Consider the following 27,798-nt stretch of genomic DNA (forward strand, 5'->3'; position numbering starts at 1 on the left):
GAAGGCAGGGGGGAACCGTGGCAGGGGCAGGGCCATAGTGTCCATTTTCTCTTAAACACCCAACACTTTTCTCGTTGAATTGACAAGTAGATTATATTTACTGTCATTTTCTACAGTATATGTCAGTGCATGTTGTTGTGTTTATGGAAAATGTGTAATTTGTGTGTGTCTTTCAGTGAATTTAAATTATGAAATAGGTTTTCATAAAGGAAGTTGCTCCTTTCCAATCTTTCACAATGACACACTTTTTTGTACATATAGTAGTTTATTCATTTTTTTTTGGTGTCACCGCATCAGCCTTCGGTTGTTACTTCTGTTGCAGTAAACCTGGCATTTATTGTTTTAGCTATGTCCCGCTTTCCTGCTGTTGCTCAGGAAGTCTGGTACCAGCCCTGTGACTCTGGCCATTTGCAATGCAGTGTTTTTTTTTTTTTTTTCCTGTTCGTCAGTTACTGATTGAATCACGCTTGGTGTTCATCTAGGGGCTTGTTATTGGACTGTCTGACACAGTGTCTTTTGTGTATTCGTTAGGTACTGATATAAGAATTCTTGGCACTGAAAATGGGTACCGATTTGGTTTAATTGTGTTTTCATGTCCACTTTATGGAGCATTATTAAAAGGATTTTTCCAGGTATCACTGAAACTTTATATATGCATAATATGTGTAAAAAGTGTATAATTCCCTTTTGCTGTTTTGTCCAGTAAGAGAGGGATAATTGAAAGTGTGATAATTTAAGTACTGTTTACAGTATAAAAGATATATGTATCCTGAATTGCCAGATGATGCATATTTATGTACCAAAACCCACATTTTAAATAATGATATTATAATATCACTTATTCAAATGCCTTTAAATGAAGATGCTACAACAGTGTTAGAACATTTATAACATATTTCCTTACTACTTGTCATTGAGTGTATTTTATTTATTTATTTAGAGAGAAGCATTTATTACCCGCTTAAATAGAAAATATTTGTGGGCCCTCTTCAGCTAATGGGAGAAACACATTTGACTTCTGTTAATTATGAAGATGGATAAATATACAGAGGATGTAGCTTTCCTTCTGGTGTCTATGAGCTTGTTGAAGGTTATCTTAGATATACAGCATCTTGTCCTAATAAATTATATGTATGTAAAAAAGAAAAAGGTATGTTTGCAGTAGCATTTGCAAGTCACCTTTAGGTTAGACCTGAAAAAGAAATGAAAATTGCCTAGATGTCATTGTGATCTGCCTGTATATGGAGTAGATGCAGGTAAGACCTATAATAGCTGGAAATGAATATACGTTTTCATGATCACCTGGTTAGTGGTGTTGGTGTTCTTTTGAGTGCAGTCAAGACATTTTTAATGGGTTATTAATGAATTGACAGCACAAATACTGATAAAGGACCTTAATTAGCAATACCCCAAACAAATTAAGTGTTATAAAAGAGCTTGAGTTATTCATACCACAAATGAATTAACTATACTACCATAGGGCTGGAACGAACCAAATTACTACATAATTAACAGTACTACTCAATGAGAAGAATTACCACTACCACAGAATTAACAGTACTATTATAGGGCAGGAATTAACACAATACAGAATTTACAATTTTTCTATAGGGAGAGAATCAATGCAACACCAAAATGAATACTATTTTAGGGCAGGAATTAACACTACTACAGAATTAATACTACTGTAGGGTGGGAATTAACGACAGCTACAGAATGAATACTGCGATGAGGTGGGAATTACCCCTACGGAATTAATACTACTATAGGATGGGAATTAATACAACTACAGAACTAACAATAGTAATATACGGTGAGAATTAATGCAACTACAGAATTAACAGTACTGCTATAGGGTGGCAATTACCAACACTAGTACAGAATTAGCAGTACTGCTATAGGGTGGCAATTACCAACACTAGTATAGAATTAACAGTACTAGTAAATGTGCTGGCATCTCCCTTTGTGTCTGTGCCTTCTTGTACACATGAGCGTCTTCTCCCAGCAGTGATGCTAATTAAGACGTTCAGTTGGGAGCAGCAGGTTTCCCAGTCAAACTGTTGATCTCACAAATGGTAGTAAAGAATAAACTTAATGTCTGAGGTTGAGAGACAAGTAATGCAAACACTCTATGCACAGTCTATGCGAGTGATTCACATGGGTTGGAAGTTTGCCACTCTATCGCCAAGAGCACTGTGCTGTTCACCTGGTGGCCAATAACATGACATTTTCCCATCACATATTTTATTGCATCATGTGGTAGTGGGTGAGGGATAATTAATTAAAAAATGTAACACAAAGAAATTTAATTCTGGTGGAATTGCTGCATAAGATGGGCTGCTTCATGGCTTATGGAAGTTTTACAGGGCTCATCCCTTAACTTGCAGGTCATTTTATAATGTGCATGAAATGCTTCTCTATTTTACATGCCCTCCAGTATGTGCAGACATGGAGGAAATTGAGCTGTTTTATATTTATAGTTATAATAAAACATGCAAATCATTTTGTTGATATAATAAAGAGGTTTGGGTAATTGTAACAAATTATCCAAAATTCTTAATATGAAGTGATTTATAGTATTAATTCACCTGTAATATTAATCGTCAGTTTAACCTCAGTTTCTTTTATAAATAAGTCAAAGCAGCACACCATTTATGTTAATTGAGAGGTTTTAAGACTGCGGCCCTTATAATCCGACAAAAGCCTGTCGAGCTGCAGGAACTGGGGCCAAACAGGCTCTGCCAGCACCCAGCGATTCACAGGGGTTTGGGTAAGGGGGGGATGGACCAGCTGCCCAGGCTACATCTAGCCCTTGTCAACACAAATTACTTGCGTTTGACACCTCATCACAGCCACTCCCATTTAGTTTAGGATGTATCGCATTAGAATAATTACTCCCTGTCAGCTCCCATTTCATAGGCCGGGCCTCGCGGAGAAAACCGCTGGCCAGGACGTAGAAACAGTGTGGCCACTCGCGTCACGCTCTCAGTGGAGCGGGTGTCTGTCGCTGGGGCCGTTTGGACGGCGTCTCAGGGGCGGATGAGGAGGAAGGCTGGCGTGTACATGCTGAAGAGGCACAACAAAGGCTGTGGAAGAACGAAGCCCGTTTTACATTATTACTACCAACTTGATGTCATATGTCTATTATTGGATATCCTTATGGATTTTTTTCTGGACAAGGGTCTTAGGATTTTAACAAGGCGTTAATACATTGGCTTATTTTTAATTAAACTGGCTAAATATACGCCGCTGTGTACACTTCTTTATAAATGCAATGAGGAATATCAATTTATGGAAAATATTTACAAATTGCAAAGTGAATGATTGGTTTAGAGTGGAGGTGAATATGGTCCTACAACCAGAAATTAGATTTACTATAAACCTGTAATTAAATAATGGAACAAGAAATTCCAAAAAAAATCTTTTTTTAAATCTTTTTTATATAGATATTTTTTGGCAGATTTTTTTATTTATTTTTTTTTTTTATTAAACGTGTTTTTATAAATTGCATTTTTTCCCCCTTTGAGTCTTTTTCTGTGATATTTAGTAAGCATGTTAAGTCATATTTTTGTCACAATTTGTAACAATTAGGAGGCAGAAATAAAAAAATATATAGATAAAAAAGATTAGAGCAATACACACGATAATGTGTGTGGCATAGTGCAAAAAAATACAGTAACATACCATTAAGGTGTGTGTGTATATATATGTGTGTGTGTGTGTGATTTATCACCACGAAATAAGTCTTATGGGTGAAATTCTACCAGTGCGACTTAAGACTCATTTTGTGGCGATGGGGCGTGTGTGTGTGTGTGTGTGTGTGTGAGAGAGAGAGAGAGAGAGTGTGAGTGTGAGTGAACAAGAATTTATTTAGGCTGTCTGAGGGTATTTCCAAAAAAAATACCCCAAAAAACAAATGTCAAGAAACAACAATGGCAGGACTTATTTTAGGTAGTCTGTCATTTAATTATTAGCCGTAGCCAGAATCTCATTCATAACTTAACAGATGGTTAATGTGACTATCAGCCAGTTTGGTAAGAGGCTGATGTTAACATGTGCGCTGGCCAGGTTAACATTTATGGGAGCTTTTCCACCGCACAAGGCACCATGCCTTTAGTACTTTGAGAAACAGTACTTCAAGGTGTTGATTTTTCACTGGCATAAAAGCTGGTACCGGTACTGAATGACATCACAAGGCAAGGCAGTGTATTTTGTACTGAATTTGAAAAATGGCTGTAGTATATTTTAGGGCTTGGCGATGTGCAATGTTAATCGCATGTTAAGCACATCCACTTCTTACATAGCTAATCAGCTGTATTAAAATAAGGCTTACTTTCAATTTTGTATGGCCATTATAGCACAGGGGGTTAAAGTTTTGCAAAAATATTTTTACTCTTTGTCAAATAACTTGGCAAGCTTTGCAATTTTAATAATTATTCCTTTTATAGATTGTTATATGTTTAAAAATCAGTTTAAAGTTTATCTCCGCTGATTCTGCATAAATGCTGCTTGCGTTCTCTGAGACAATTGTAATAATTTTTATCCTTGCTGTTTAAAGCATTCCTAGACGGGTTTGTGAGAAACTCCCATTTTGCTTTATAAATACCGCAGTATTTGTTGCAACAAAATCACATCGCCAGGACAACATGCAGATCGCAATTAATATATATATTTTTTTTACTTAGTTATGAACTTGAAAATGATAAACAGTTTTCAAGGTGGCGTTTGTATTGTATTTCAGTGGCTATTCAGTGCCTATTTGCATAACCAGTTGACAAAGAAAGTCCCACCCCGAAGTACTGAAGTACCAAAGAAGTACCACAATTGGTTTGGTACTTTTGGTACTAGTACTCGACTGGAAGTGAGTGGAAAAGCAAAAGTACCATACTTGGTTCGGTGGAAAAGTGCCCCCATTTAATACTTCATTGTTGTCGAAACAGAAGCTATACTGACCTTTCGAAATTCCTCAAAGGACCCGGGTGCTACTCTACTTCATCGCTACCACGTCAGTGAGTATTTATATGTTGAGCTTGTATTGAGTGGTGGGCTATGCGCCTGCCTGTCTGGAGCGGTGCTTTAAGTTCTGTGTCAACTGAAGGAGGCGAAGAAGGCACTGTTGGTATCAGTACTATTGATGAGTATCTACAAATGAGTATCTAATCCGTTAATTTTTAGTATCGATTAGTGTCCGTGTACCGATTTCTTTGACAATCCTAATAGGAAGCATAGTATTTGCAGTTTCTATGGCGTATTCATAGTAGCTTTTGAGATGCATGATACTGGCCCTAACATTACCTTCCCCCTCTACTTAAACTTGCATGTATAAACCATTTCACTTCTCAAAATATTTATAATCAATGATCACAGTGGAGTGAGTGGATTGATATGAAAAGAACAAATGAACTGGTTCCTGTAATAGCAGTCTGTCCATATGGCCACTGATAGCAACAACAGGACTTCAGATTGTTGTTCACTATGGCATAGTTATACTAGTTTTCTGTGAACCAATGTAACCCTCAGCTGACCCCTACTGGTACAGTAATGAAGCTTGAATGCAGGCCTAATGTGTGGAGATTTGTTTGTGTGTAAGACTTCCTACTTAAAAAAAACTCCAACAGTCTTTCAGAAATGCCATATTATAAAAACACATTCCGTACTGGTATATACTTTTTTTTTGTTTTTTTTGTCCCATGGATCAAGTATCCCTTGCTCCTTTTGTGCATCTATACTATGGTATCAGCTGTCAGCTTTGAGCATGGTTTCCGAAAGAGAATCCAAGTGAATGTAAACAGTTGCACAGGAAGGCGAGGGTTTACATTTATGAGGAAGTCTGAAGCATGCACTCAAAAAAAAAAATGTGATGCCACCCAAGGGCTGCTTAATTCTGCTGCCTTTAAGTGAAGCATCCATCAAACAGAAGGCAAAGAGCACTAACATATGGCAGAGGTCTGCTGATGTTGAGCATCTGAAGCGGGCGCTACTCATTGGGCCTATGGGGCTGCTGTTTATTCCTCATTTACTTTTTATCTTCTCATAAACACTGAGTAAGCAGTTAGCCATAGTGGCTATGGCACATTGGCTCGATACCAGATTCCCTTCTCCTGTGTTTAGATGTGGCAGGGAGCCAACCACCAAAAATGAATCACTGCTAAACGTGCTCTTCATAGTTGAGTGGATGGTTGCTCTTCTATCCGCCAAAGGAGCGCTTGCCCCTCCGCCCAGCTGCAGCTGCCTTCCCTTTCCGGCTAGTGCTCTCCTCTCTGCTGCATGTATATATTTTCCTCCGACTTTAAATCCGCCCTGCTCCAGCATGGAAATATTAACTTTGGTATTACTGGATGAGCCGGACTGGATGCTCTGCCGTTATTTGGAAGCTGGCCTTTTGTGTCTGCGCTCCGGCCCTCTCCAGGATTCCTCCCGAGCCTTCGCCGCCATCTGCGCCGTCCCTGTTGCCGTCTGTGAGCTGGCCGCCGCCAGGGAGGCTGGCATTTTCCTTTCCGGAATGGCCATGGATGGTGCCCGGAGCTCTTAGCTGGAATTGATGTGGACTCGCTTTGACAAAACTGGGGATGGGCGGGGGGGGGGTTGGGGGATATGCGGGGTGCTCTGCGGGAAGCAGCTGCGGCTGTATACATCTGCGCCGAGCTATTGGCAGCCCGTGCATATTTTTAGCCCATGTGTCACAAATAAACGATGGCTAAATCAGTGTGTCTGTCTGTCTGTCTGAGTAGGACTCTCCCAAATGCACAGGAGAAAATACTAATTTTGTGCCCGACGGCCTTCCCATATTCTGTAGGACATAAGGTTTCTTTTGGTGACATGTAAAATGAGAAAATAATTATTATCTGACGTATGGAGGTGCTGTTTGTTCATCCTCAGACAGGTTCTGTCTTGGTACTGTGATGATTTCTCTGTGTGCACAGAAGATAATTCCATACGGACCAGAATTTTAGTCCGTGCTACAAATCTGAAGAAAAATTTATATAATGTTCGACATCTTAAATCAAGTTATTAGCTGTGGCATTTTGATTTCTGAATCCCTAGTTCTAGTTCCAAGTTTCTTAAACTGTGCAAGTAACTACATTGGGATTTGATTTCAGAATTTTGTAATATCATTAGTGCTGAGAAAAGCTTGGGAGGTTTTTGTTTCTTAAATACTCTGCATTTTCCACAGTCTCCAATAATGCATGCTTCTTTTCATGAACGTGATCCGCTGACCCCCTTTTGAAGAACACATGCTCCAGCCTATCAGTTGAGCTTGCGGACTCTGATTTTGCTGTCAAGCAAAACAGATGGCTGTGGTGTGTTGGTCATACGCAGGCTGTGGACTGCGGGTACGAATTGCTTGTGCATAAGTGTAGACCTGCTTGCAAACACATGTTGACATGTTCTGCATGTTTAGCTGGAGTTGTCATTTTTTTCTTTCCCTGATTAGTTATAACTTTTAATTTGGTTAGCATTCCTTAGGGGGTAACCGGAGACATGGCTGCATATGCCATTGGTCGTAAGAAGAGTTTATAATGGCTTGATTATCCTTGGGTTCTATTCTCACTTTGATGTTGTCATAAATTAGTTGCAGTATTCTTTATATCCAGCTTTATCAAATTACTTCTCATTAAAGCTTTGTAAAAAGATATAGGTAATATGGGAAAAGAAATGTATTATAGTGAATATAGGCTGTCAGATTGTTGGGGAAAAAGCAATAAAGTCTAGTTTCAAATATTTGTGTATTAAATTAGAGAAGCTTGTCTTACGTTTTATTTACAGATATACATTGTCATATCTTACCACACGCACAACTCATGATCCTGCAGCTTGACATTATTTCTTTTATATCTGGTGAAAATAAAAGACACTGTTGAATGGTCAGCAAGTGCAGTCAAATGAATGTCATGTTGGGTAGAACTGGAAGACTGGATGTTGCAGACAGCCAGATTAAATGTCCATGCCTCACACCTTGTGAACCGTGTGCTGTTGATCACTTCCATGGTTTCTTCACTTCGTACCCTTTCTCATATCTTTGGTGTGACATCCTTCTAGCATGTTAGGCAGAAACCACTATTTATTTTTGTTCTTTTTTTTTTTTTTTTTTTTGCTGCTTTGTACCTACAAAAGTTTTTAACTTTTCATTATTGTTGCAGATTTGATAGTCATTAATGTATTTTTGTAGGCCCATAATGGGCATTGAAATAAGCTTTGTTGAATTTATACCATCCATCCATCCAGTACAGAGTTGTGGAGAGCCTGGTATCTATCCCAGGAATTAGAGGACACAAGGCAAGGAATTAACCCCGATGGGATTCTGAATGGTTAATGAACTTGTAAATTCTGGTTGCTGTAAAGGCTTTACTGATGATTGAGTTTCTACCTACAGAAGTCCTTGTATTTAGACTGAAATGCATGGCTCTGAAGTTTTGCAAAAAAAAAATTTGGTTTGAGCTCAAAAGCCTTATAGCCTGAGTATTAGAAGCCTTAGAATCTCCAACATGCCTTATGTGCTCTACCCTGTTCTTCAACATTCAGCACTGCATCAATATCTGTTGATTTTGTCTTTCAGGGTCGTTGTATTAATTTTAATAGAATCCAAACCTATTAGACTGAAAACAGGATGGCCTTTGAAATACATGGGGAACTACCTACTGAGGACAATGGAAGAAAGGCTACCCTGGAAGACCTCACAGCTGAATCCCACAACCACTATCGTCTTGTGTTCAATTCATAATTTATATGCACTTAAGTTTCCCACCTTACCCAATAATGTAGAGTGTTTTTTTTCAATAGTGAAATATTTTAGGCTTTTGATCTTTATATCAGTTAATTTGAGGAGGATTTTTTATTTTTTTTTTTTGGTGTACAATTTTGAAGAAAATTGAATTTTAATGCGATGTGTTCATGCCTCATAGTTGGTTTTCCTCTTAAGCACTTATGCCTTAATGTATTATTCTTTGAAATGTGTTAACTTTCATTCAGGCCTTGTTTATTGAAAAGTAGCATAAAAATATGGATATGAGGCTTAAGACTTTGGCATTCACCCAGTACACCTGTGGGAGGTGCTCATGCTGCCATCAGTTAGATACACCAGTTGACTTGCACCTTTTCCTCATAGGACTGTTTTTTTTTTTTTTAATTATCTTCTGGCACAGTGTAACACTGATCCAATTCAGAAGGAGAAAGGATATTTTGAAATGTTAGATACCAAAGAGGCCAGAATGCTTATTTTCCTGATGACTTTTTGTGTGCCTGGTTGTATTGTGTCCTATACTTTTATTATTGAAGTATGGTAATCTGTAGATAGACCTGACTATTTAAGTGTTTGCAAATGCCTTAATATGGAGTTTTCATAAGGATATTTTGTCTATACAGATTTCTGTCTTATAGTCATCCACTCATGGCTCATGAGAATTTCAGGTTAATTAATGTAATTAATGACTACAATAAGCAGTAGCCTGTGAAGATCTTCAGTTTTTTCTAGCCTTTTCTCATAGGGAGACCTGTTACTGTCTGAGACTTTGATGACCACTGTGCCTTTGCAGTACAATTAAGGGGCATAAGAAAAAGAAAGAAAAGTCTGTATGACATTGTGAACAACAAAAATATTGACTATATATTGATTGGAAAAACTTTGCTGGTTATTGCTTGTTTTCTAAATAAGTAAAAACAATTGCATGTAACTGGACAAACATGCTCAGGATTGGGGGAAAATTAGACTAAATTGAGACATGATAGATTCCTTGCACTGTAAATTATGTAATTCTGAAGTAAGGTTTATAGTTCGTTACCTGCAGAAGTATTGACTGTAATGGGACAAGTCAACAGCAGTGTTAAAATCCCTAAATGAAAACTATTGTGAAAATGAGTCTATCATAGTATTTGCAACAATATTTATATATCAGACCGTGCTTTTTGTCTTTTTATTTGTGTTTTTCCATTCACAAGGTAGAAACTGTTATATTCGTAATTCAATCAGATGAGACTTTTTTTCGTTTTTCAGATTTGTTTTCTCAGCATTAAACCAGGTATTTTAATTTTATTTCGCACTTTATGCACTGTTTATGGTTTTATAGCTTTTTATTACTACAAATGGTTATGCTCAGTCACATTTACTTTACTGTTATTTGTAAAGTTTGAACACACTTGGATGGGTTCAAGAAGTGTACACGAAAAGAATCAAAATAGCATGAAAGTGGATATGAGGCTTAAGGCTTTGGGAATCTTGCAAGCATTTAGTACACCTGTAGTAGGTGCCCATACTGCCATTAGTTAAAGACCCACCAAAGACACCATTTGACTTGCACCTTTTCCTCATAGGAATGCATTTTCAATTATATTCTGGCACAGTATAACACTGATGCAATTCTGAAGGAGAAAAAATATTTTGAAATGTTACGGATACCAAAGAGGCCAGAATGCTTATTTTCCTGATGACTTCTTGTGTGTCTGGTTTTATTGTGTCTTGTACGCTTATTATTGGGAAGTATGGTAATCTCTAGATAGTCAGGTCTGAGTGTTTACAGATGCCTTAATGTGGAGTTTTCATAAGGATATTTTGTCTATACAGATTCCTGTCTGTTAGTCTTCTACTCATGGCTCATGAGAATTTCAGGTTAATTGATGTAATAAATGACTACAATAAGCAGCCATTAATTACAAATAATAAAAGAAGCAGTTTATAGCTTTATATTATTACAATGGGTTATGCTCAGTCACATTTCCTTTTTTCTTTAAGTTCTTGAACACACTTGGATGGGGCCAAAAAGTGTACACAGAAGTTTGCTTTTCACTTCAACATGGTAAATCTAAACATGCTAAACTATTGTATAGTAACTATTACTATAAACATGCACACATTTTGGAAAAGTAAAATTTTGTTTTCTCCATTAATTTCACGTTGTTAGACCGACATTGTTTATTAGTGTGTTTACTACTTCTGTGTTTGTTCATTAAACATTGAGTGTTTGATGTGTTCGGATAGATTTCGTATCGAGGTGTAGTGCTGAACATGTGGACCAAATAATATTCTGCTAATTCCTAGCTTCCCATTTTTAAAAGTAATTGTGCATCTACTGTTTTGTCATTGTCTGCATGCCTTGAGCAGATGGATCACATCCGGCATGATGTATTTAACCCAAGAAAGTTATTTCTTGGCATGATTTATCCAAGCATCCATTTTGGGGCCAACAGATGAGCTTCAGATACAGTAGGCTTTCCAGAATGACTGAGGTCCTAGGATTTAATCAGTGCACCCTGGGTAGCATCGCCAACCATATTGTTGATTGAACAAGCCAGTGGTGCTGAAATTATTATATATTGCAACATACAGAATTTCAAATGTCTGAGTCATACTTTACAGTGAACAGTGTTTGAGTACAAGTACAGACGGTGTTTTGGGTTCTCTGTGACTTTAGTGCCTTATGAGCTTTTAAAAATGCTTTTATTCCTTACCATAACACTGTTTTGTATTTTTGGTATTGCTTACTATCAATCATGCAATGTTAGAAAAATAAAAGCATCTTTCAGAATATGCCAGATGGTTGTGTTGGTTTTTGTTTAGTTGTTCTTTATGGTCTCTATGGTATCCACAATCTTTCACACATTATCTGGCTGAATCGACAGCATTACCTAATAAGTCTACTACTTTGCTCAGTTGAACATTTCACACAGTTGGGACTTTCTGCAAGTTTAATATAACTTGAAAATCCATATGCTTTGACAGATCAATTCATTTTACAATGCAGGAATTTGGGAATCTTTTACCAATTTATCAAATGTAATGCTTTTGATTGTTATGCTGTAGTTGAAGAGGAAATTTCCTTTCGGACACTGGCATACTTTGTTTCACTCTTCCTAATGTGAAATTTACGTGTCCTTTACGTAATAGATTTTGATGTATAGATTTAGGACATATAATATGGGTAAATTTACTAATTTGCTGAGTATGTCCTTTTGGCAGATAAAGGAATTGTTGAAGACCTAATCCAAAGAAAAACATCTGAGATTTTGTGCAGAATTTGTGTTCCATTTACACTTGGATTTTATAAAAATATGTTTAAATACAGAAAGATATTGTTATTTCTTTATGTCGAGTAATGGAAAAAAGTATGAGAATATATGTGCTTACATCTGAAATTTAGAAAGATGAAAAATCTGGATGTTGTTACATATAAGCATTTTTGATAAGGATTGCCTTGTTCTTTCAAGTATAGTAGTAAGAATAATAAAAAGAACAATGTGGGATATTCTGAGCAACATTAATAAGAAGGCATTATTAATCAAGGAAGGGTGGCAAAGTGTTACTATCACTGGATGTCTCGCTACCCTTCAACAGCCACTACCCAGATCCAGGCATGTAACCGAATTAGCTTGTAATTGATGCAATTTGAAATTCATTAAGTCTTCTTCTGAAGATGAGACTCTAATTAACTGTCTGCTTTGCATGCCATATTCAGTCTTGCAGTTGGAGGTCCTGCTGCTAATTATGGCCACACTTTACTGAACTGACTTGTAGGTCACATTACTAACTACTGACCCCTTCAGGACAGAAAGGTTACAATCAAAGTTATAAGAAGGTCATGGTAAAAAAAATTACAGCATACTTTTAGACATTAGGGATTAATGGATCTTTATGTACTAGAATGGGAAGCAATTGATTGCCAATAATTTGAGCTTTCTTGTTGGTGTGGTAAAAATTCCTTGGCTTTTGCTATAAAGCTCCCCAAATGCATTCAGCTCCCCACCAACTCTTTCTGCACACGACGTTGTTTTGGCCAGTGCTCAGCCCTGCCCTCACTCCTGCCAACAAGGCTCATCCAGCAGTGGTTTTTGTTTCAGGTTTGTCATTCTTGCACACATCACTGGAACAGGTGAATGCGTGCCAGTGCCGACCCCCCCCCCCCCCCACCACGGACTTGTTCCACTGCCTGGTTTTGTAATGACTGCATACGTTTGTCGATAGCAAACATTGTTGTCTGATTCTTTTTTGTTCAGCAGCTAGTTACTGCCAGTTTCATTCTTACTTGAATACAGATTGTTGCCCACCCTCACCTCGTAGGAGATGTGGAAATAAGGCTTCTGGTGGCTAAGGTGGGTGCTATCAGTAATGGTCATTGATGCTAGACATGTAAAATAATTTATAACATTATAACTCGAGCTATATAAAGGACCTTTAGCTTTAATTTTTTAAAATCATTTATAAACTAGAAAATTACCTTATTGCATGTAATTCATAATTTCATTGGAGGTTATTTTTTATAGCATAGTTTTAAAATAATATTCCTATTGTAGCATATTAATTTTAAACATTTGACATAGAAAATGTTTCCTGATATTTCATTACTTTGTGTTTAACACTATTTATTACAGTAAATTATAAATCTGCTTGTAAACCTGGCCCACCAGATGTACTTATTGTATGCCCTATATCCATCAATCTGCCAAAGGGAAGTCGATAAGACCTGGAGAAATGGCTGAGCTCTCCAACTGGCGTTCCCAGTAGTCCAGATTCCGAGGAGGAGGGACTTAAGAAGGTTCAGTGAAGACTACCAGCAGCTGACCGATGTGATAATCAGACAGTCATATTTGTTGACCCAGATAGATATGTCACTATACCTAATCTTGATTTAGAAAGGATTTTCAGTCCTTGAAGAATGAATCCTGGCAGATGGACTTGGCACCAGATTGGGGCCCAGGACCGCCTGTTACACTGGGAGGGACTCAATAACGAGCCATACCATTTAGAGTTTGCTTTACCAATATACTCACTTACACTCTGCCAACACTGGCAATATGCCCACCTATGCTATTCAACTGGTAAAAGGCCTCAAATTTGAGGTCTAATCTTTTGTTGGCCAGAATCTTTAATAAGGTCGCTATTTTTGCTCTAAGGTTGATTTATTGACACCCCTGTCTTGTGGAAATGTTGATGCTCGGCATCTGTGCTCATGACTGTCATCCCGTACAGCTTGCAAACAAACAGAACTCGGATCAGGAAGGAGCCACTAATGCTACTTCCACATTAACGGGATGTCCAGGAGGAAACTGTGACGCGAGCGCATTCATTCAAATAAAAGAGCACATTTCAAGAGCTTGGAAAAAGCCACTGCAAATCACTTAGCTTTACAGACTAAGCACCACATCCTCCTGTTTAGAGATGCACGTGCAGAAACTCTTTGTCACATCTAGGAGTTAAAAATAAACAATAAAAACAATGTGGTTGTCTGACCAAATTAATGTACTGATTGTACTCACGGCAAACAATGAGCAGTCATTGTTGGAGGAATCATCAGTGTGGTTGGCACAGAAGTAGTAGTTGCCTCAAAAAAAAAAAAAAAAAAAAAAAAAAAATATATATATATATATATATATATATATATATATATATATAATTTTTTTAACTGTAATGTACTAAAAATATCCGTCCCTCCATCCATATTCCAACTGCTTATCTTGGTCAGGGTGTCAGGGAACCTGCAGTCTATCCCAAGCAGCACAGGAGATAAGTTCACCTTCAGATAAGGTACACACCCACAATTTAACATACATAAACGTGTAAAAAACCAATGACTTGGAAAAGCCCACATTTTGTGGAGAACATGCACACACAGACACAGATAGACACAGTGGACAGGGAACCACATATGAATCACCAACTCTAAAGGTGTGCATCCAGAGCCAATATGTATTACAATAAAATATGTCAAATTAATAATGGTTGCAGTATAATAGTCTGTGATAAGTTGAAAGCCAATTGTCAATTTTCAACTCACTCCAATAACATTTTAAGCGTAATATTATGGTACTTGGGCTCCTATCATGGTTAATATCTGCTTATGTCCAACATAAATCTAAAGAAAACTAGTCACTACATGACTGTTTAGCCATATAATCTATCCATCCATACATGCTAATCTAGTACAGGGCTGCAGTGAGCTTGGTGCCTATCCCTGGAAGCCCAGGGCAGAATGGGACACCCCATATGGGATGCCAGTGTGTTGCGGGTCACGTACTCATGCATCAATAGCAATTTTGAGATTCTTGTAATCTGCATGTTTTTTGACTGTAGTGGAAAAACCTGTGATAATACAGGAATTGCATGAAAAATCCACAGACAATGAGCCAGCATTTGAACTCCGAACCTAGACAGGTTTTGGGAGTAATTTACCTTTAACCATATGATGTAAATGAATAACTAACTCATATTAATGTCCTGTTTGTATTTAATATGTCTTTGAATAGCTTTAAACGTGAAACCAGGAAATGATATCGTCACCAAGGAAATTGTAAAATGAAGACATCTGAGAACAGCTTGAGAGGTGTCGAGATTGCCTACTTTAGCCTAAAATAAATGTGCAGTGTAACAAGGACGTTGGCTATTTAAAATGTTCGTGAAGGTAATGGCACTGAAATAACTATTTGATCTGCCTACATCGCTATAACTTTAATGAATAATGAAGCGGTGTCCTTCACATTGATTCAATTTCCATTTGAAGATATATTGTTCTGATGACATTTATTTAAGTTTGGGATAATGTATTAATTTCAAGGTAATAACGAAAATAGATTTTTCTCACTGTTGATATGCTTCATTGTCAAACCTAGGGTAATGGGGATGGATAAACTCTATTTGACATTGTCACATAGTGGGCTAAAAAATATTGCCATATGGGGACATAAAGATGAAAAATTGCATCATGAAAATAGCTATCCTCAAGACCACTGTGTCTAACTTTATGCTTTTCATAGGGGAAAGAAGCAACTAGGTTGCGTTACGTTTTAACATGATATTGGCAGTTTGAGATAATTTTGTTAATAGACTTCCTGGCTTTGAAAATGCTTTCTTTTCTTTTCTTTTTTCTAGTTCACAAAATCGACAGTAAGCACAATTATAGTTACATCCAACCGTCTTCCAAACACTTTTCCTACTCAGGGTCATGGTTGGTGCGGGGGAGTGGGAGTGGGGAGCTGGAGCCTGTCCCATACAGCTTAGGGCACGAGGCGGGGCTGCACCCTGGATGGTATGTCAGTCTGTTGCGGGGTTCACACCCCCACACTCAGCGTGTACTGTGGGCATTGCTTCATTTATGCCATTCGGACTTCTCTGTTTATGATTTGCATGGAGCTGCTTGCTATCTGGTTGAAAAACAAACAAAAACAGTTACATTAAATAAAAAAATAAAATAAATACGTATTTTAATTTATAGACCAATTTTCATGCAATTTCTCATACTTTATTAGTTTAGATTTAAAAAAAAAATACACAGCATGTTTTCAGCACTGTGTTTTGTATGCGTTCCAGGACCTGCGTCCGCCTCACTCCCCCCGCTCTCACATGTCCTCCATGTTCCAGCACCTTCTGATTTACAGATTAAGCACTGACTATGGGCAATTGACACCCATTAGTCAAACAACAGAGAGAGGGCAGGCAGAGTCCACACTAGTGCATTCAGAGCAGAGACAGAATTTGAGCCCTAACACTACAGATAGGAGGTAATGGTGCTACCCACTGACCTACCATGCTACCTTGCTCGATGTAGCATCCCTTCCTATTAAAATGGCCAACCCGGAGGCTGTTTTGCAATAGGACGATTAGTTACAATATTGCAATACAATACAGGTCAATATTATAATTATGGTTCAGAAAGATAAATAATGATTTTCATGTATTTACTTGACATGCATACACATCAGCACACATGTACACAGTGATGGGAATTACTGTATAAACAAAGCCTGGTGTTTAAGAAGACACAATAAGGTCAACAGAGCTACAGTCATCTATACTGCGGGCTAGAACCTTGGAAAATAAAAGAGTAACCTCATCTTGTGTCAGCATGATGGCGACTGGTGTTTAGTATATCTGACGCGGCCAATTTGGAGTGAAATCCCCTGAAATATTAAGCTATTCCTTGCAGCTGTAGCTGAAATCATGAAATATTGAGGGAACATCTGCTATAGATTGAATGCCTCCTCACAATCACTCATGGCATTTTAGTGCATTGTGACAACCTTGAAAAATACCCAAAATTTTCAGGAGAATATGTGCTGAATAGAATCTGGAGAGTTTGCTGCATGCACTTAGAATATAAAAGAAAAGAGTTTGGTTATTCTGCTGGAGAAGATGACATTTCAAGTCATATAAGTTGATTTAAAATCAGATAAGCTGCTGGGCGGTGCAGTATTGCAATGTTGTACCATAAATGTTATGGGCTTCAATGTGTGGCTCAATGGGCTAAGCCTCTGTGCCTGTGGTTAGAAGATTGCTGATTAAAGCACAGCCTTGGTACATCTACAGGTCCTTGAGCCAGAACCTTAACCTCCATAATCACGGGTGCCACAGCAGGTGGTTGCCCTTCATGGCCAGCTTGCTCTCACCTACAGCGAGCAAGTTGGGGGAGGCGTAAAGAGAATTTCCCCACGAGGATCAATGAAGTATCAATTATTCCTCTTAAATGTAAACTGCTTAGTAGGTGTTACAACAACAACAAAATGGCACATCACAGGTCAGATCCTAACATGTCAATACATGAGAGCTGTATAATAATGAAGAAAGAATATTCAGAAGAAAACAGGCAGAACAGGTTATGCAGTTTACTGCAAACAAGCCCCACATGAATTAATGGAAGAATTAAACTATTACATCCTAAGCTGAAAATGGCCTTAAATTTCTAATATTTCAGAAATAAACTTTCAAAAGTTCAAAACCATACTTTCTGTATTGAAAGCCTTCGTAATCCACAACGAGCCTTAACCTTGCTGTTCTGTTACGGTCGGCACCAACCCGTTTGTAAGTTTACGATGCATAAAAGCACCACATCAATTTGTGTACTACATCAAGGCGTTTTGAATTTGTCAGGAACCTCTATTTAAACAAAATAAATTTTAAAAAATGAAGGCAAGGCATGCCGATACATGTAAGGCAGGATAAGACCAATTTAGTTAATTTATATAATTCTCTTGAGGTTTATTTTACCATTATTTTTTTTATTGAAAACATGATGTATGCTGTCAAAAGAAGCGACCCCAAAGGTCCAGAAAGCCACACCAAATAAATCAGGGCATAATATTTACGAATACTGTACATAGAAATGCAGGTAAAAAGCATGGTTGTATTAATAATTAATGGCTTTATTTTTCACACATTACATGACCTATTTGCTAAATCAATGTCAGCTTTGTGAATAAACAGCTTTATATTTTTATCTTTATATCACTGCTAAACACAAATTAAACACAAAACACAAGCATTTTACTTCTTACTAGTAGCCGTAAATTCAAAGTCAAATTTTCACTATATACTGTAGCTCATTAACTCATTGTTTACTGTGCATATGACAAAAAGCACTGAATCCTGGCATGCTTTTGATATATTTTGTAGTGTAGTATATTTTGTCATATACTATTAGCAGTCACTTATGTTTAATTTTTTAATATCCTGGATACAATTTGGTTTGCATTTTATAACAGATTTTCATGTTGGATGAACTTATCACATTAATTAAAGCCTAATATGAATGAAAACCAACTGCTACACACTGTAAACGGTCTGGACCTGCTGAAAAACATGTTCATGCTGAAGTATGTATAATGTCATTATACAGACACAGTGTAGCAGTATGTGGTGCCCTTCGTGGGTTGTGGGTTGAAGCCCCCTGTGTGTTTAGTTTGCATGTTCTTCTACCATTCAAGCCGGTTTCCTCCAATATTCCAGAGACATGCTGCTTATATTAATTGAAGTCTCTAAATCGCCTGCTTTGTGTGATTGGAGCAGCCCATTTGACAGACTGGCATCCTATCAGGGGTGGTACCCCGCCTCATTCCCTGTGGTTCCTGGCATAGGATCCAGGAACACCAAGACTACACTAGAAACATGCTTATGAAAGGTGGATAGATGGATATGATACAAAGCAAACCCATCTACAAACCTTCAGCATAATGACATTTATGGACTGAAGCGTCAATTGAAATACTTTTAATTTATTGATGAATCATATTCAATAACCAGAACTTTTTAAGATTTCTTTATGTGTTTTCTTTAATTTGAAAACTTTCTTGGCAACCCTGAAATTAATGCTGCATTATTTAATTGTCATTGCTAGGTAATAGATACACAATTGGTATTAGATAAACAAACACAACAGACTTTATTTCATATAAAAGATTTTTACCCTCTTAATTAATTTGAATCTTAATTAATCAGGTAACATTTTTGTTCCAGTTTGCAATGCAATGCTATAAAGAATATGCCTTCTTATTGCTCTATTATCTTCTCAATATCAAAATGCGTAATATGTATATGAGCAAGATGGCTCTCATAAGCTTGTTTTTAATTCTCAGTGTCCCCTGAATCTTTGGTGCTATGAATGGATAAGGACTAGCTTTGGACCAGAACTGTATGGATGTCAAGTTATTCACTGGGAATTGTATGTAGCTACTTCCAGTTAGCCTTCAATGATGTGGCAACCCAGAATAGAGCAAGAATATATGAACGGGAGCAGCCTGTGAAATTCCAAATTTGAGGTGAAATTCCCCTTTAAACTAACTTGTGCTGTGTATGCAGTATCAGCAAATCAAGACCAGTGCCCTCTAATAAAGATGTAAAGATGAGTACATTGCTACACACAATTTGGCTATCCATGAAATTAATTTGCTTTTATGGCACCAATGAAAATGTTCTCTCTATGTGTCTATCCCTATAATATTACAATACTGCCACAACCCTTGGTCCAGATAAAATTTTACTTAATGTTCAAAGATGATCTTAAACACCATGAATTTAATAGCCGCTGCTTTGTCCTAATGAAGGAGATAAAATTGAATTATTTCTGTTTCTGAGAAAGTACATGGTGACTATAAAGAATGGTCCCATTTGCATGTGCTACCAAGCGTGAGCTTAAGGAGAACCATTTATATGCCTTGTTAACAAAATTTGGAATTTAAATGTGTGAAAATTGTTAATTAACTTTTTTTGAGAAAGGGAAAACATTAGCCAAATAAAATTTTGATTGCAACCTCAATGGTATTGTTTTCAATAGAACGCTGTCTAAAAACAAATTAAGAAAGGCAACCATGTGTGAAATAATAAATACTTTCTCTGGCTTGCATAGGATTCAACTTCTGTACAACTTCTGTACATATTATAGTGGGCGGTATGTGGCTCAGCAGGCTCCGCCTCTGTGCCTGAGATCAGAAGGTAGCTGCTTCAAGCCTGGCCTTGGCAGAATAGTCACATGTCCATGGGCCCTTGAGCAAGGCCCTCAACCCCCAGCTTCATCTTGGCTGCCCTTCACTGTGATGCCCAAGCCTGCTCTCATCTGTGTGTGTCTCATGGAGAGCAGGATGGGGTAGGAAAACCCAGAATTTTCCCACAAGGATCAACAAAATACTATTATGTTCTAGATTTGTATTACTAGGTAATTATAAAGTAATGTTACATGTTTTGAGATTTAGCATCTTCAACCATGTTGAAACTGAGTTCAGAAAATTATAATATCATTAATTTTAGATTTAAGAAAGACAAAAAATTCTACATGTTTCTACAGTTAAAAATTCAATAGTATTTTGCTAATTATGTTTTATGAAACTACCTGTTTCAATTGATATGAAATGCAAACACAATTGCAATTATAATAGAAATATTTGAATAAATTATGAATTTATTAAGTCTCTTATTCCACAAAATACAGGATCACAATCAAATGCATTTTGATGGATTTACTGAAATTATGTACTGAAATTATGCATTCAGTGTACACACAAACGCTAGGTTTGAAGTACTGTATGGTACATGTACAGATATAAAGAGAACAAAAAAAATTACTGAAATATTTCCTTGAATTATTTTTATTTAATAGTTGATGGAGCATCCTGCTTCTTATTATATATTAATATGTTAAATCAGTAACCTCTTACGACATTTCACTCAGAAAACCCATTTATTTAAGGTTAACAACATGACCCTCTTACTATAGTTATAATGAAGAAAGGAATTCAATCCATTACTATATTGTCAACAGCTCTTCTGTAAGGTGTCAAGCTCTTATATGAAATGTAAAAATATTAGGATATGCAGGAGTCAGTAAAAAAAAAAAATCTTTCCTCCTTTGTCATCTTAGACTAAAAGTATTTTTTAGGCATTCTAATCATAGCCTGAAATCTGAAACTATAATTATTATTCAATATTATATAACATAGATCTTCTACCATTTTTATAATGTATATATAACCTTGTTGTGGAGTTTATTATTTTGTTGTCTAAATGGATTGTGTGACTGATATTGCTGTTTATAATATCTTGGGCCAATACAGATGAGGATTTAACTGAAAAGATCCTTCTGTGCTTTTCCCTGCTATGTAACAGGCGTCATAGAGGACAATGAACAGTCACCCAAAATATATCTTTTTTTATCTCATTCATCAATCTGCATCTGCCTCTTTTACAGTCTTTTTGCTGATTCTGATACTCCAGTTGTTCTTTTTTATCATGCTATTTTTACAGCGCATATGATTATATTTTTACGTAGGCCGAATTGCCATAAAAATGTCATTAAAAAAAGTACTAAATTAATTCAGGATCATACCTTTCAGAAGCATCTTATCTTTCTTGTCCCAGGAAAGGCTGCCAGATTTTGCTTCCACACTTAGATTTAGCTGAACTGTGCTGCTACCTTGATTCATGGGGCTGTAATGCCGCTTGCTAATGCATTTTTTAAAAGAAAGCGCTGAATATATGTAATATAAAGCGTGTAGTGAAAGAAACAATATTTCAACAGAGTAGAGTGGACTGACATTGAATGATTTAACATGTAGTTAAAAGGAGAGCTAAAAAACTATTTATATATATATATATATATATATATATATATATATATAATACATTTCATTCTGTATAACACACCTTCAGGGTTGATGGTTTGAGTCACACCTTTGGTTCTGTGTTTGGACTCCGCATGTTTGGCTCATCTTTATGTCAGTTTTCTCTGTGTATTCTGGTTCTTTTGCAAAGTCCAACACTATGCTGTTAGGTGAGCCTAGCTGGCCTGTGGTATGTGTGTGTGTGTGTGTGTGTGTGTGTGTGTGTGTGTGTGTGTGTGTGTGTGTGTGTGTGTTCCTTATGACGGCCTGGCATCCAGCCCAGGGTTTCCTCTGACTTGTGCCCTGTGCTTCTTGAGAGAGGCTCCAGGCTGACTCTGAACTGGACAAGCAGTGTAAGCAGGGGGAAGATGAATGGATGTTCTGCACAGAAATATTTTTAGCTTTGCTCTTTCCTGTACTGTTGTTCCTTGAGACTGTAGTGTAAACACAAATTTGCAATTTAGGTTAAAAAAAAACCTTCCTGAAGTTTGGTGTTGCAAAACTAGGTGTTTCTGTAAAGAATTATGCATTTGTGTTTTTACATTATCAGGAATAAAACAATAAAGCTGCAATAAAGTGTCGCTGTTTACTTGATTTCTTGATGGAATAAATGCTGGATAGACTGGGCCTGATATTTTGTCTATCCTGACAACAGATTCTAGTGGCTTTTTAGCAATATTCAAGAACTTCAGAGGTTACAAATGTATTCAATTCCTTTAATTCCTTCATTTATTAAACAAATGCATCACAATAATTCCTTTGGCAAAGACTAAGTAATGAAGAAGTGCTTATAGTACAAAGTGCTTATCTCGTATTATATAACTGATTTATGCATATTAACAGAATATGCATATTGGGAATTGTCAACTGGTTTATGCAAAAATAAACATTTTGTGTGCTGTTTTATCTATTACATTTAAAATCAAATGTATTTTAGTGTTATCTGCATTTATGAGTCTTAGTTATAACTTGTAAAAAATTGACAGAATATAAGATTAGAACAGGGCAGCTGAAATAATAGGCAATAGCAAAGTTACTCTGTCTAGAATCCCGGTATTTGACTGCCGCCCTGTAATTGATGAAAAGTTTTTAACTACATTCAAGAGCATCACTAACAATTTATTAAGTGTGTGTGTGATGGGGGAGGATAAGCCTTTACTAGGCAGGCTAAACCCCCCCTAAAACAGCCCTACCGTCACCCCTGATTATATGTATGCTTTACAAGCTGAAGATATGCATAACATATGTTGGCCAACTATTACAACTAAATTGTTAAAAAAAAAGTTTGCTGTTACACTGTTGACACGCTAAGTGGTGTTTATTAGAGAGAATACTGGGGAAGGAGGCAGATTCCTTCTGCATACTTCTGCTACAAAGCATGTGAGTCACAGCTGTGTGCAGTTTCCATTCTTCTCCCCTGACTTCACAAAGCAGGTCTCCCATGTGAATGGGAAGTGGTTGAGAATCTCCGTCATATGCTGCCTGGCTTCCAGAACCCCGCTCTCGGAGAGCAAGAGAAGGTCACAACTGAAAAAAAGGATGAAATAGAGTGGGCCGCCTTAATCTGATTTCACCGGAGCAGAGTTCCATCCCGGGGTCTCCGCCATGATGGATTCCAGAGACTGCTCGCCACCAACTTCCCATTCCAAAAGGGAGGACACCCAAGTTACCAGCAAGGCTCAGCAAAAGCAGAGCAAACACAGCTTGGATACAGACGTTACACCCACATAAAAAAAGCCTTGTTTACAAATGGCAGTGCTGCTTGAACCTGGGTAGCCAGCCCACATCTTTGCATAATACTTCGAGACTGTGTCCAAAATGAAACATTTGGTTCCAGCATTGACTTTGGCAACATTATTATCTTCTAGAAGAAATCTCTGGTCGTGAAGCCAACGATAATATGCGGGCTGCCAAAACGTGGTACACTTTTTGGCAGGAGTCAGTTAAATGTTACTCTGACCCTTCTATGTACTCCTGACTGTCAAGTATTTCCCGTCATGTCATTCCCAGGCGGAGACCTTCTTATGAGACCACATGGGTTCCACAGATGGGAATATTTTCCCAGTAGTTGGAGTACATTAGACACTGTAACCTTGAATCTGTCAGTCTAAAATTCCTAAAATGATGGACAGACTGACTCGCTTGCCTGCCATTTTGTGTTTTATCCCGCACTGGAGTGTGTGTCTACCCCTTTCTCCTTCCCAGCTGGCCCTAACTCTCTGCCCCCAGCAAAACCGTCACTCTATCAGAAAATGTCATACTGTCACAATAGCACCCTTTTTAAACACAATGTCACAAGTTCAATAAAATAACAAAATAAAACTACTTGTGGATTTACATATTTATTTATTAATCTTATTAATAGTTTCGTATTTTAGTAGCAAAAAAGGCTAAAAAAATGTACATTAACTTGTGGAACTGATAGCATATACTGTAAGTATAGAGGTGCGCAGACATACACAGGCCAGTGAACTCATAAAGATGAGAGACTTATTTGAACATGAGTCAGAGGTACTCCAGCTTATTATCCGGGGTGCCATCGTCCTTGCTGAAAAAGAAGCTAGTGTAGCTGCAGTAAACAATACACATGCCATCCCTCTGCGTCTGACCTTGGTTGTCCTGACTGGGGGTGGTGCTTCCTCAGCTGCCAATGCCTCCTGGTCCAGGGTCCTCCAAGAAGCCAGAGTTTGGTGCATGTGGAGCATCCTGAAAAACTCTGAAAATAAGGCACATTTTCCTAAACACATCTATCCATCCATCCATACATACATTCATACATACATTTTCTGAAACTGACGTTTTTTTTAATGTGCACAAACAAAAACAAACGATGCCTTTGGAAATATGATACTACACTTCATGGTGGATTGTTGCCCTGCATACAGCTCACTCAACTGACTCTCTTACCATTAGACTCATTCATTCTGTTTACAAATATCGTTATAATACAGTAACAGAAAAGAAAAGCAGACATGTGAAGCTTATTTATTTCCACTGAGAATTAACAATGGCGGGTGAAACTTGTTAATGCAAACTAGTAGAACTGAGGAAAACACGTTTAATTGATGTGCAACATTCAACACAGGCTGATATATTTTATATGAGTTTTCAATTAAGCATTTATTAACTTAGTTGCATGATTAAATAAACAGTGAGGTCACAGAGGTGATATGTATTCTTACATGGTCATTTATGCTGTCCTCTGGGCCAGCAGTTTAATGCTAATATAATATGCTGTAATGCTCTCAATAGGCTGTTGAGAGACATTCACTTATCTCTGGAAAGCTCCATAATTTCTGACAAAATATAAATAACATTGGTGTTTGAGTTAGAGAATTTAATTTAATTTACTTCTGACGTTAGGATGAACAAGATGTTTCTGCCGAGTAGAGAACTTACTAATGCAGATCACCATCGCCTTACTTCCAGAAATGAGTCTTAAACTTGCCATTGAATTGAATAAGGTCAAAGACAGAAAACATATCTAGATAACAAGATCAATTCCTGTTCTTTCTGTACCAGACGCTACTTATTTTCCTAGTGGGTAACTAATCCATCATTAACATTAGCAGTGGAAGCATATATTCATGAGAGAATTAATTACAGTAAACACAAATAATTGTCTATACATTCCACACTGGGCAAAGTATAAAAGTTGTCATAAATTAACATTTTATTTGTTTAGCAGAAGCTTTTATCAAAAGCAAAGCATGATTGAGAAAACAGGATCAGACAGTCTCTTGAGCAACTGGAGGTTAAGGGCCTCGCTCAGGGGCCCAACAGTGAAATCACTCTGCCAAACAGGATTCGAACCATCCAATCACAGGCATGGCCTCCAAAATAGTGTAGATTAAAATATCAAAAAGCACACACTTATTAACCCTGTGCTGTAAACTATAGCATTTAGACCATTACTTTTAACATGCAATATATTAATAAGGAAGTCTTTTCAGCTGTTGATTAGCATGAGGTCTTTTGAAGTCAGCTGCTCATAAAGCAGATGAGATCGGTATCTATGTGGGAGTAGCAGCGACCCCTCACTCCTAAAGCCTCTGATTAAGAATAGGCTTGGCCAGCTACACATATAAGCCTATCAACACTTGACATGTGGGGCAGGGATAAACTGTTAGTCTGCATAATGGCACAGCATCATAATGGAGATGGGGGTGGCAAGGAATCTTAAGGATGAGACTCTGTATGGCAGTTTTTATATTCAGCATAGGCTGATGCTCTATGAATTATATAGATTACGGGAGGTTTATGAGTTAAGTTAACCACCTTGATTTGTTTAATCAAGCATCAGGCTTTAGCTGAAATGGGTTTGCTGATCAACACAATTATTTTAAGGGGCAATTTCGCTGATATACCAAAGGTTGTCATACAAAAAAAAATCAGACAAACCTAAATGCTGTGCAGGATTCTACTTTTATGCCTTTGTTTTTTTAAATAAATAATTTCAAATTTGTTCTTTATATTTCTGTTGACCAGTCCCCAATAACATGGTACTCCATTTGATAGTCAGCACTGACCATCAATCTTACTCACACACACACACACACACGCACATATATATAGGATATATAATAATATATATTATATATATAATAAGATATATATATATATATATACATCCATCCGTCTATCCATCCATATTCCAGCCATGTACCAAGTACGAGGTCCCCTTCAGCCTATCTATTTGGAGTTTCATAATCATTGTTTATTTCGACTATTCTAATTCTCAGGGCCATGAATGTGTTTTCTCAGAAGAATTGCATAGCCTGGTTATATTACTGTTATTACTATTGATGTATAAAGTAATTTTATTTGTGAGGAAGATAAATAATGTTTCAAAATGCTGGCAAATTGCAGATAGATCTTGACATACCTGGATAATGACTTCCAGTAGTAAATGGACCTCAACGAGGCCGGACTATACATGCGATCTAAATATTAACATCTGCTGACGTTATCAATTAAACTTCCAGTCAAGGATCGTATTTTAGGTGAGTAGGTGACATCGTGGTAGAATATATGGATTTTTAACTGTAATCATTGCCTCAGGGCAAGGAGAGAGAGCTTAATTTTTTACCCACGGGACACTAAATTCTGTATTCTTGTGAACTGAAATGACTGTAAAAAAATGATCAAATTGCTAGTAAAACATTATGAAACTGAATATTGAAAATCATTTAATATTTTGTGTTGTTAAATACGAGTAAATGAAATCCTTATCCCAATCTTTCAAGGAGTTCCCACACAAAAAATTCAAAATTTTTCTATCGTTCATTTGCACTTCATATTATGTCACCATGTGGGTCAATTTACCTGGTGTGAGTGTGTGTCCTGATTCTAGTGTGTGAGTTAGGCAGGCTACCACTCAGAAGTATGAGAGAGAGGAGTGTGAGGGTGAGTTCATCCCAGGTCGCCAAACTGGAAACTCGAGGTCGAGGGTGTGGGGACATCTATCAAACAGCACGCAGCATATTTAATGCAATTAGTAAAATCAGTCACACAATGAAAAACTTCCAAGTAACAGACGTACTTTTTTGTGGCTTGTGCAGAATTGTTATAGATATATAAGAATGATATAATGCCAGTCAGCACATCACCAAGGTGAATTTGTTTAGTTTTGACTCTTGATGGGCAGTGTTTGGTGATTGGTGATGTATTGAAGCTCGAGTGGCAGATTAACACAAATGGATAAGAAAAGGTCAAATCAGGTGCCCTTATTATGAGTATAATGTAACGCATGTAATGAAATAGGATAGTATAACACTAGTATGTTTGTTAGCCTATAGGGTAATAGTGTAATAATTTTAATCTCTTTTTTATTTATATACCACAGTTTGTTTCTATTTGTCTATGCTACTTGTTTTTGATGTTTCTAAATGTTAATTTGTTTATTTTTAGTTTGAAATTTGATTGTTCTTTATTCGTATTATTCCAAATGAC

The 27,798-nt window shown here is 37.1% G+C and overlaps 1 protein-coding gene across 1 annotated transcript in view; it reads left to right on the forward strand.

Annotated features, from left to right (window-relative positions):
• Window positions 1–11,523, forward strand: part of antxr2a (ANTXR cell adhesion molecule 2a) — a 36,786-nt gene extending 25,263 nt beyond the window's left edge. The window contains exon 17 of the mRNA XM_049020423.1: window positions 8,558–11,523. Coding sequence (XP_048876380.1) covers window positions 8,558–8,596 — 39 coding nt within the window. The 3' untranslated portion in view covers window positions 8,597–11,523. The remainder of the gene's footprint in view (window positions 1–8,557) is intronic.
• Window positions 11,524–27,798: the final 16,275 nt, after the last annotated feature.

This window comes from Brienomyrus brachyistius, chromosome 7 (assembly GCF_023856365.1).
Source record: "Brienomyrus brachyistius isolate T26 chromosome 7, BBRACH_0.4, whole genome shotgun sequence".
Lineage (NCBI taxonomy): Eukaryota > Metazoa > Chordata > Actinopteri > Osteoglossiformes > Mormyridae > Brienomyrus > Brienomyrus brachyistius.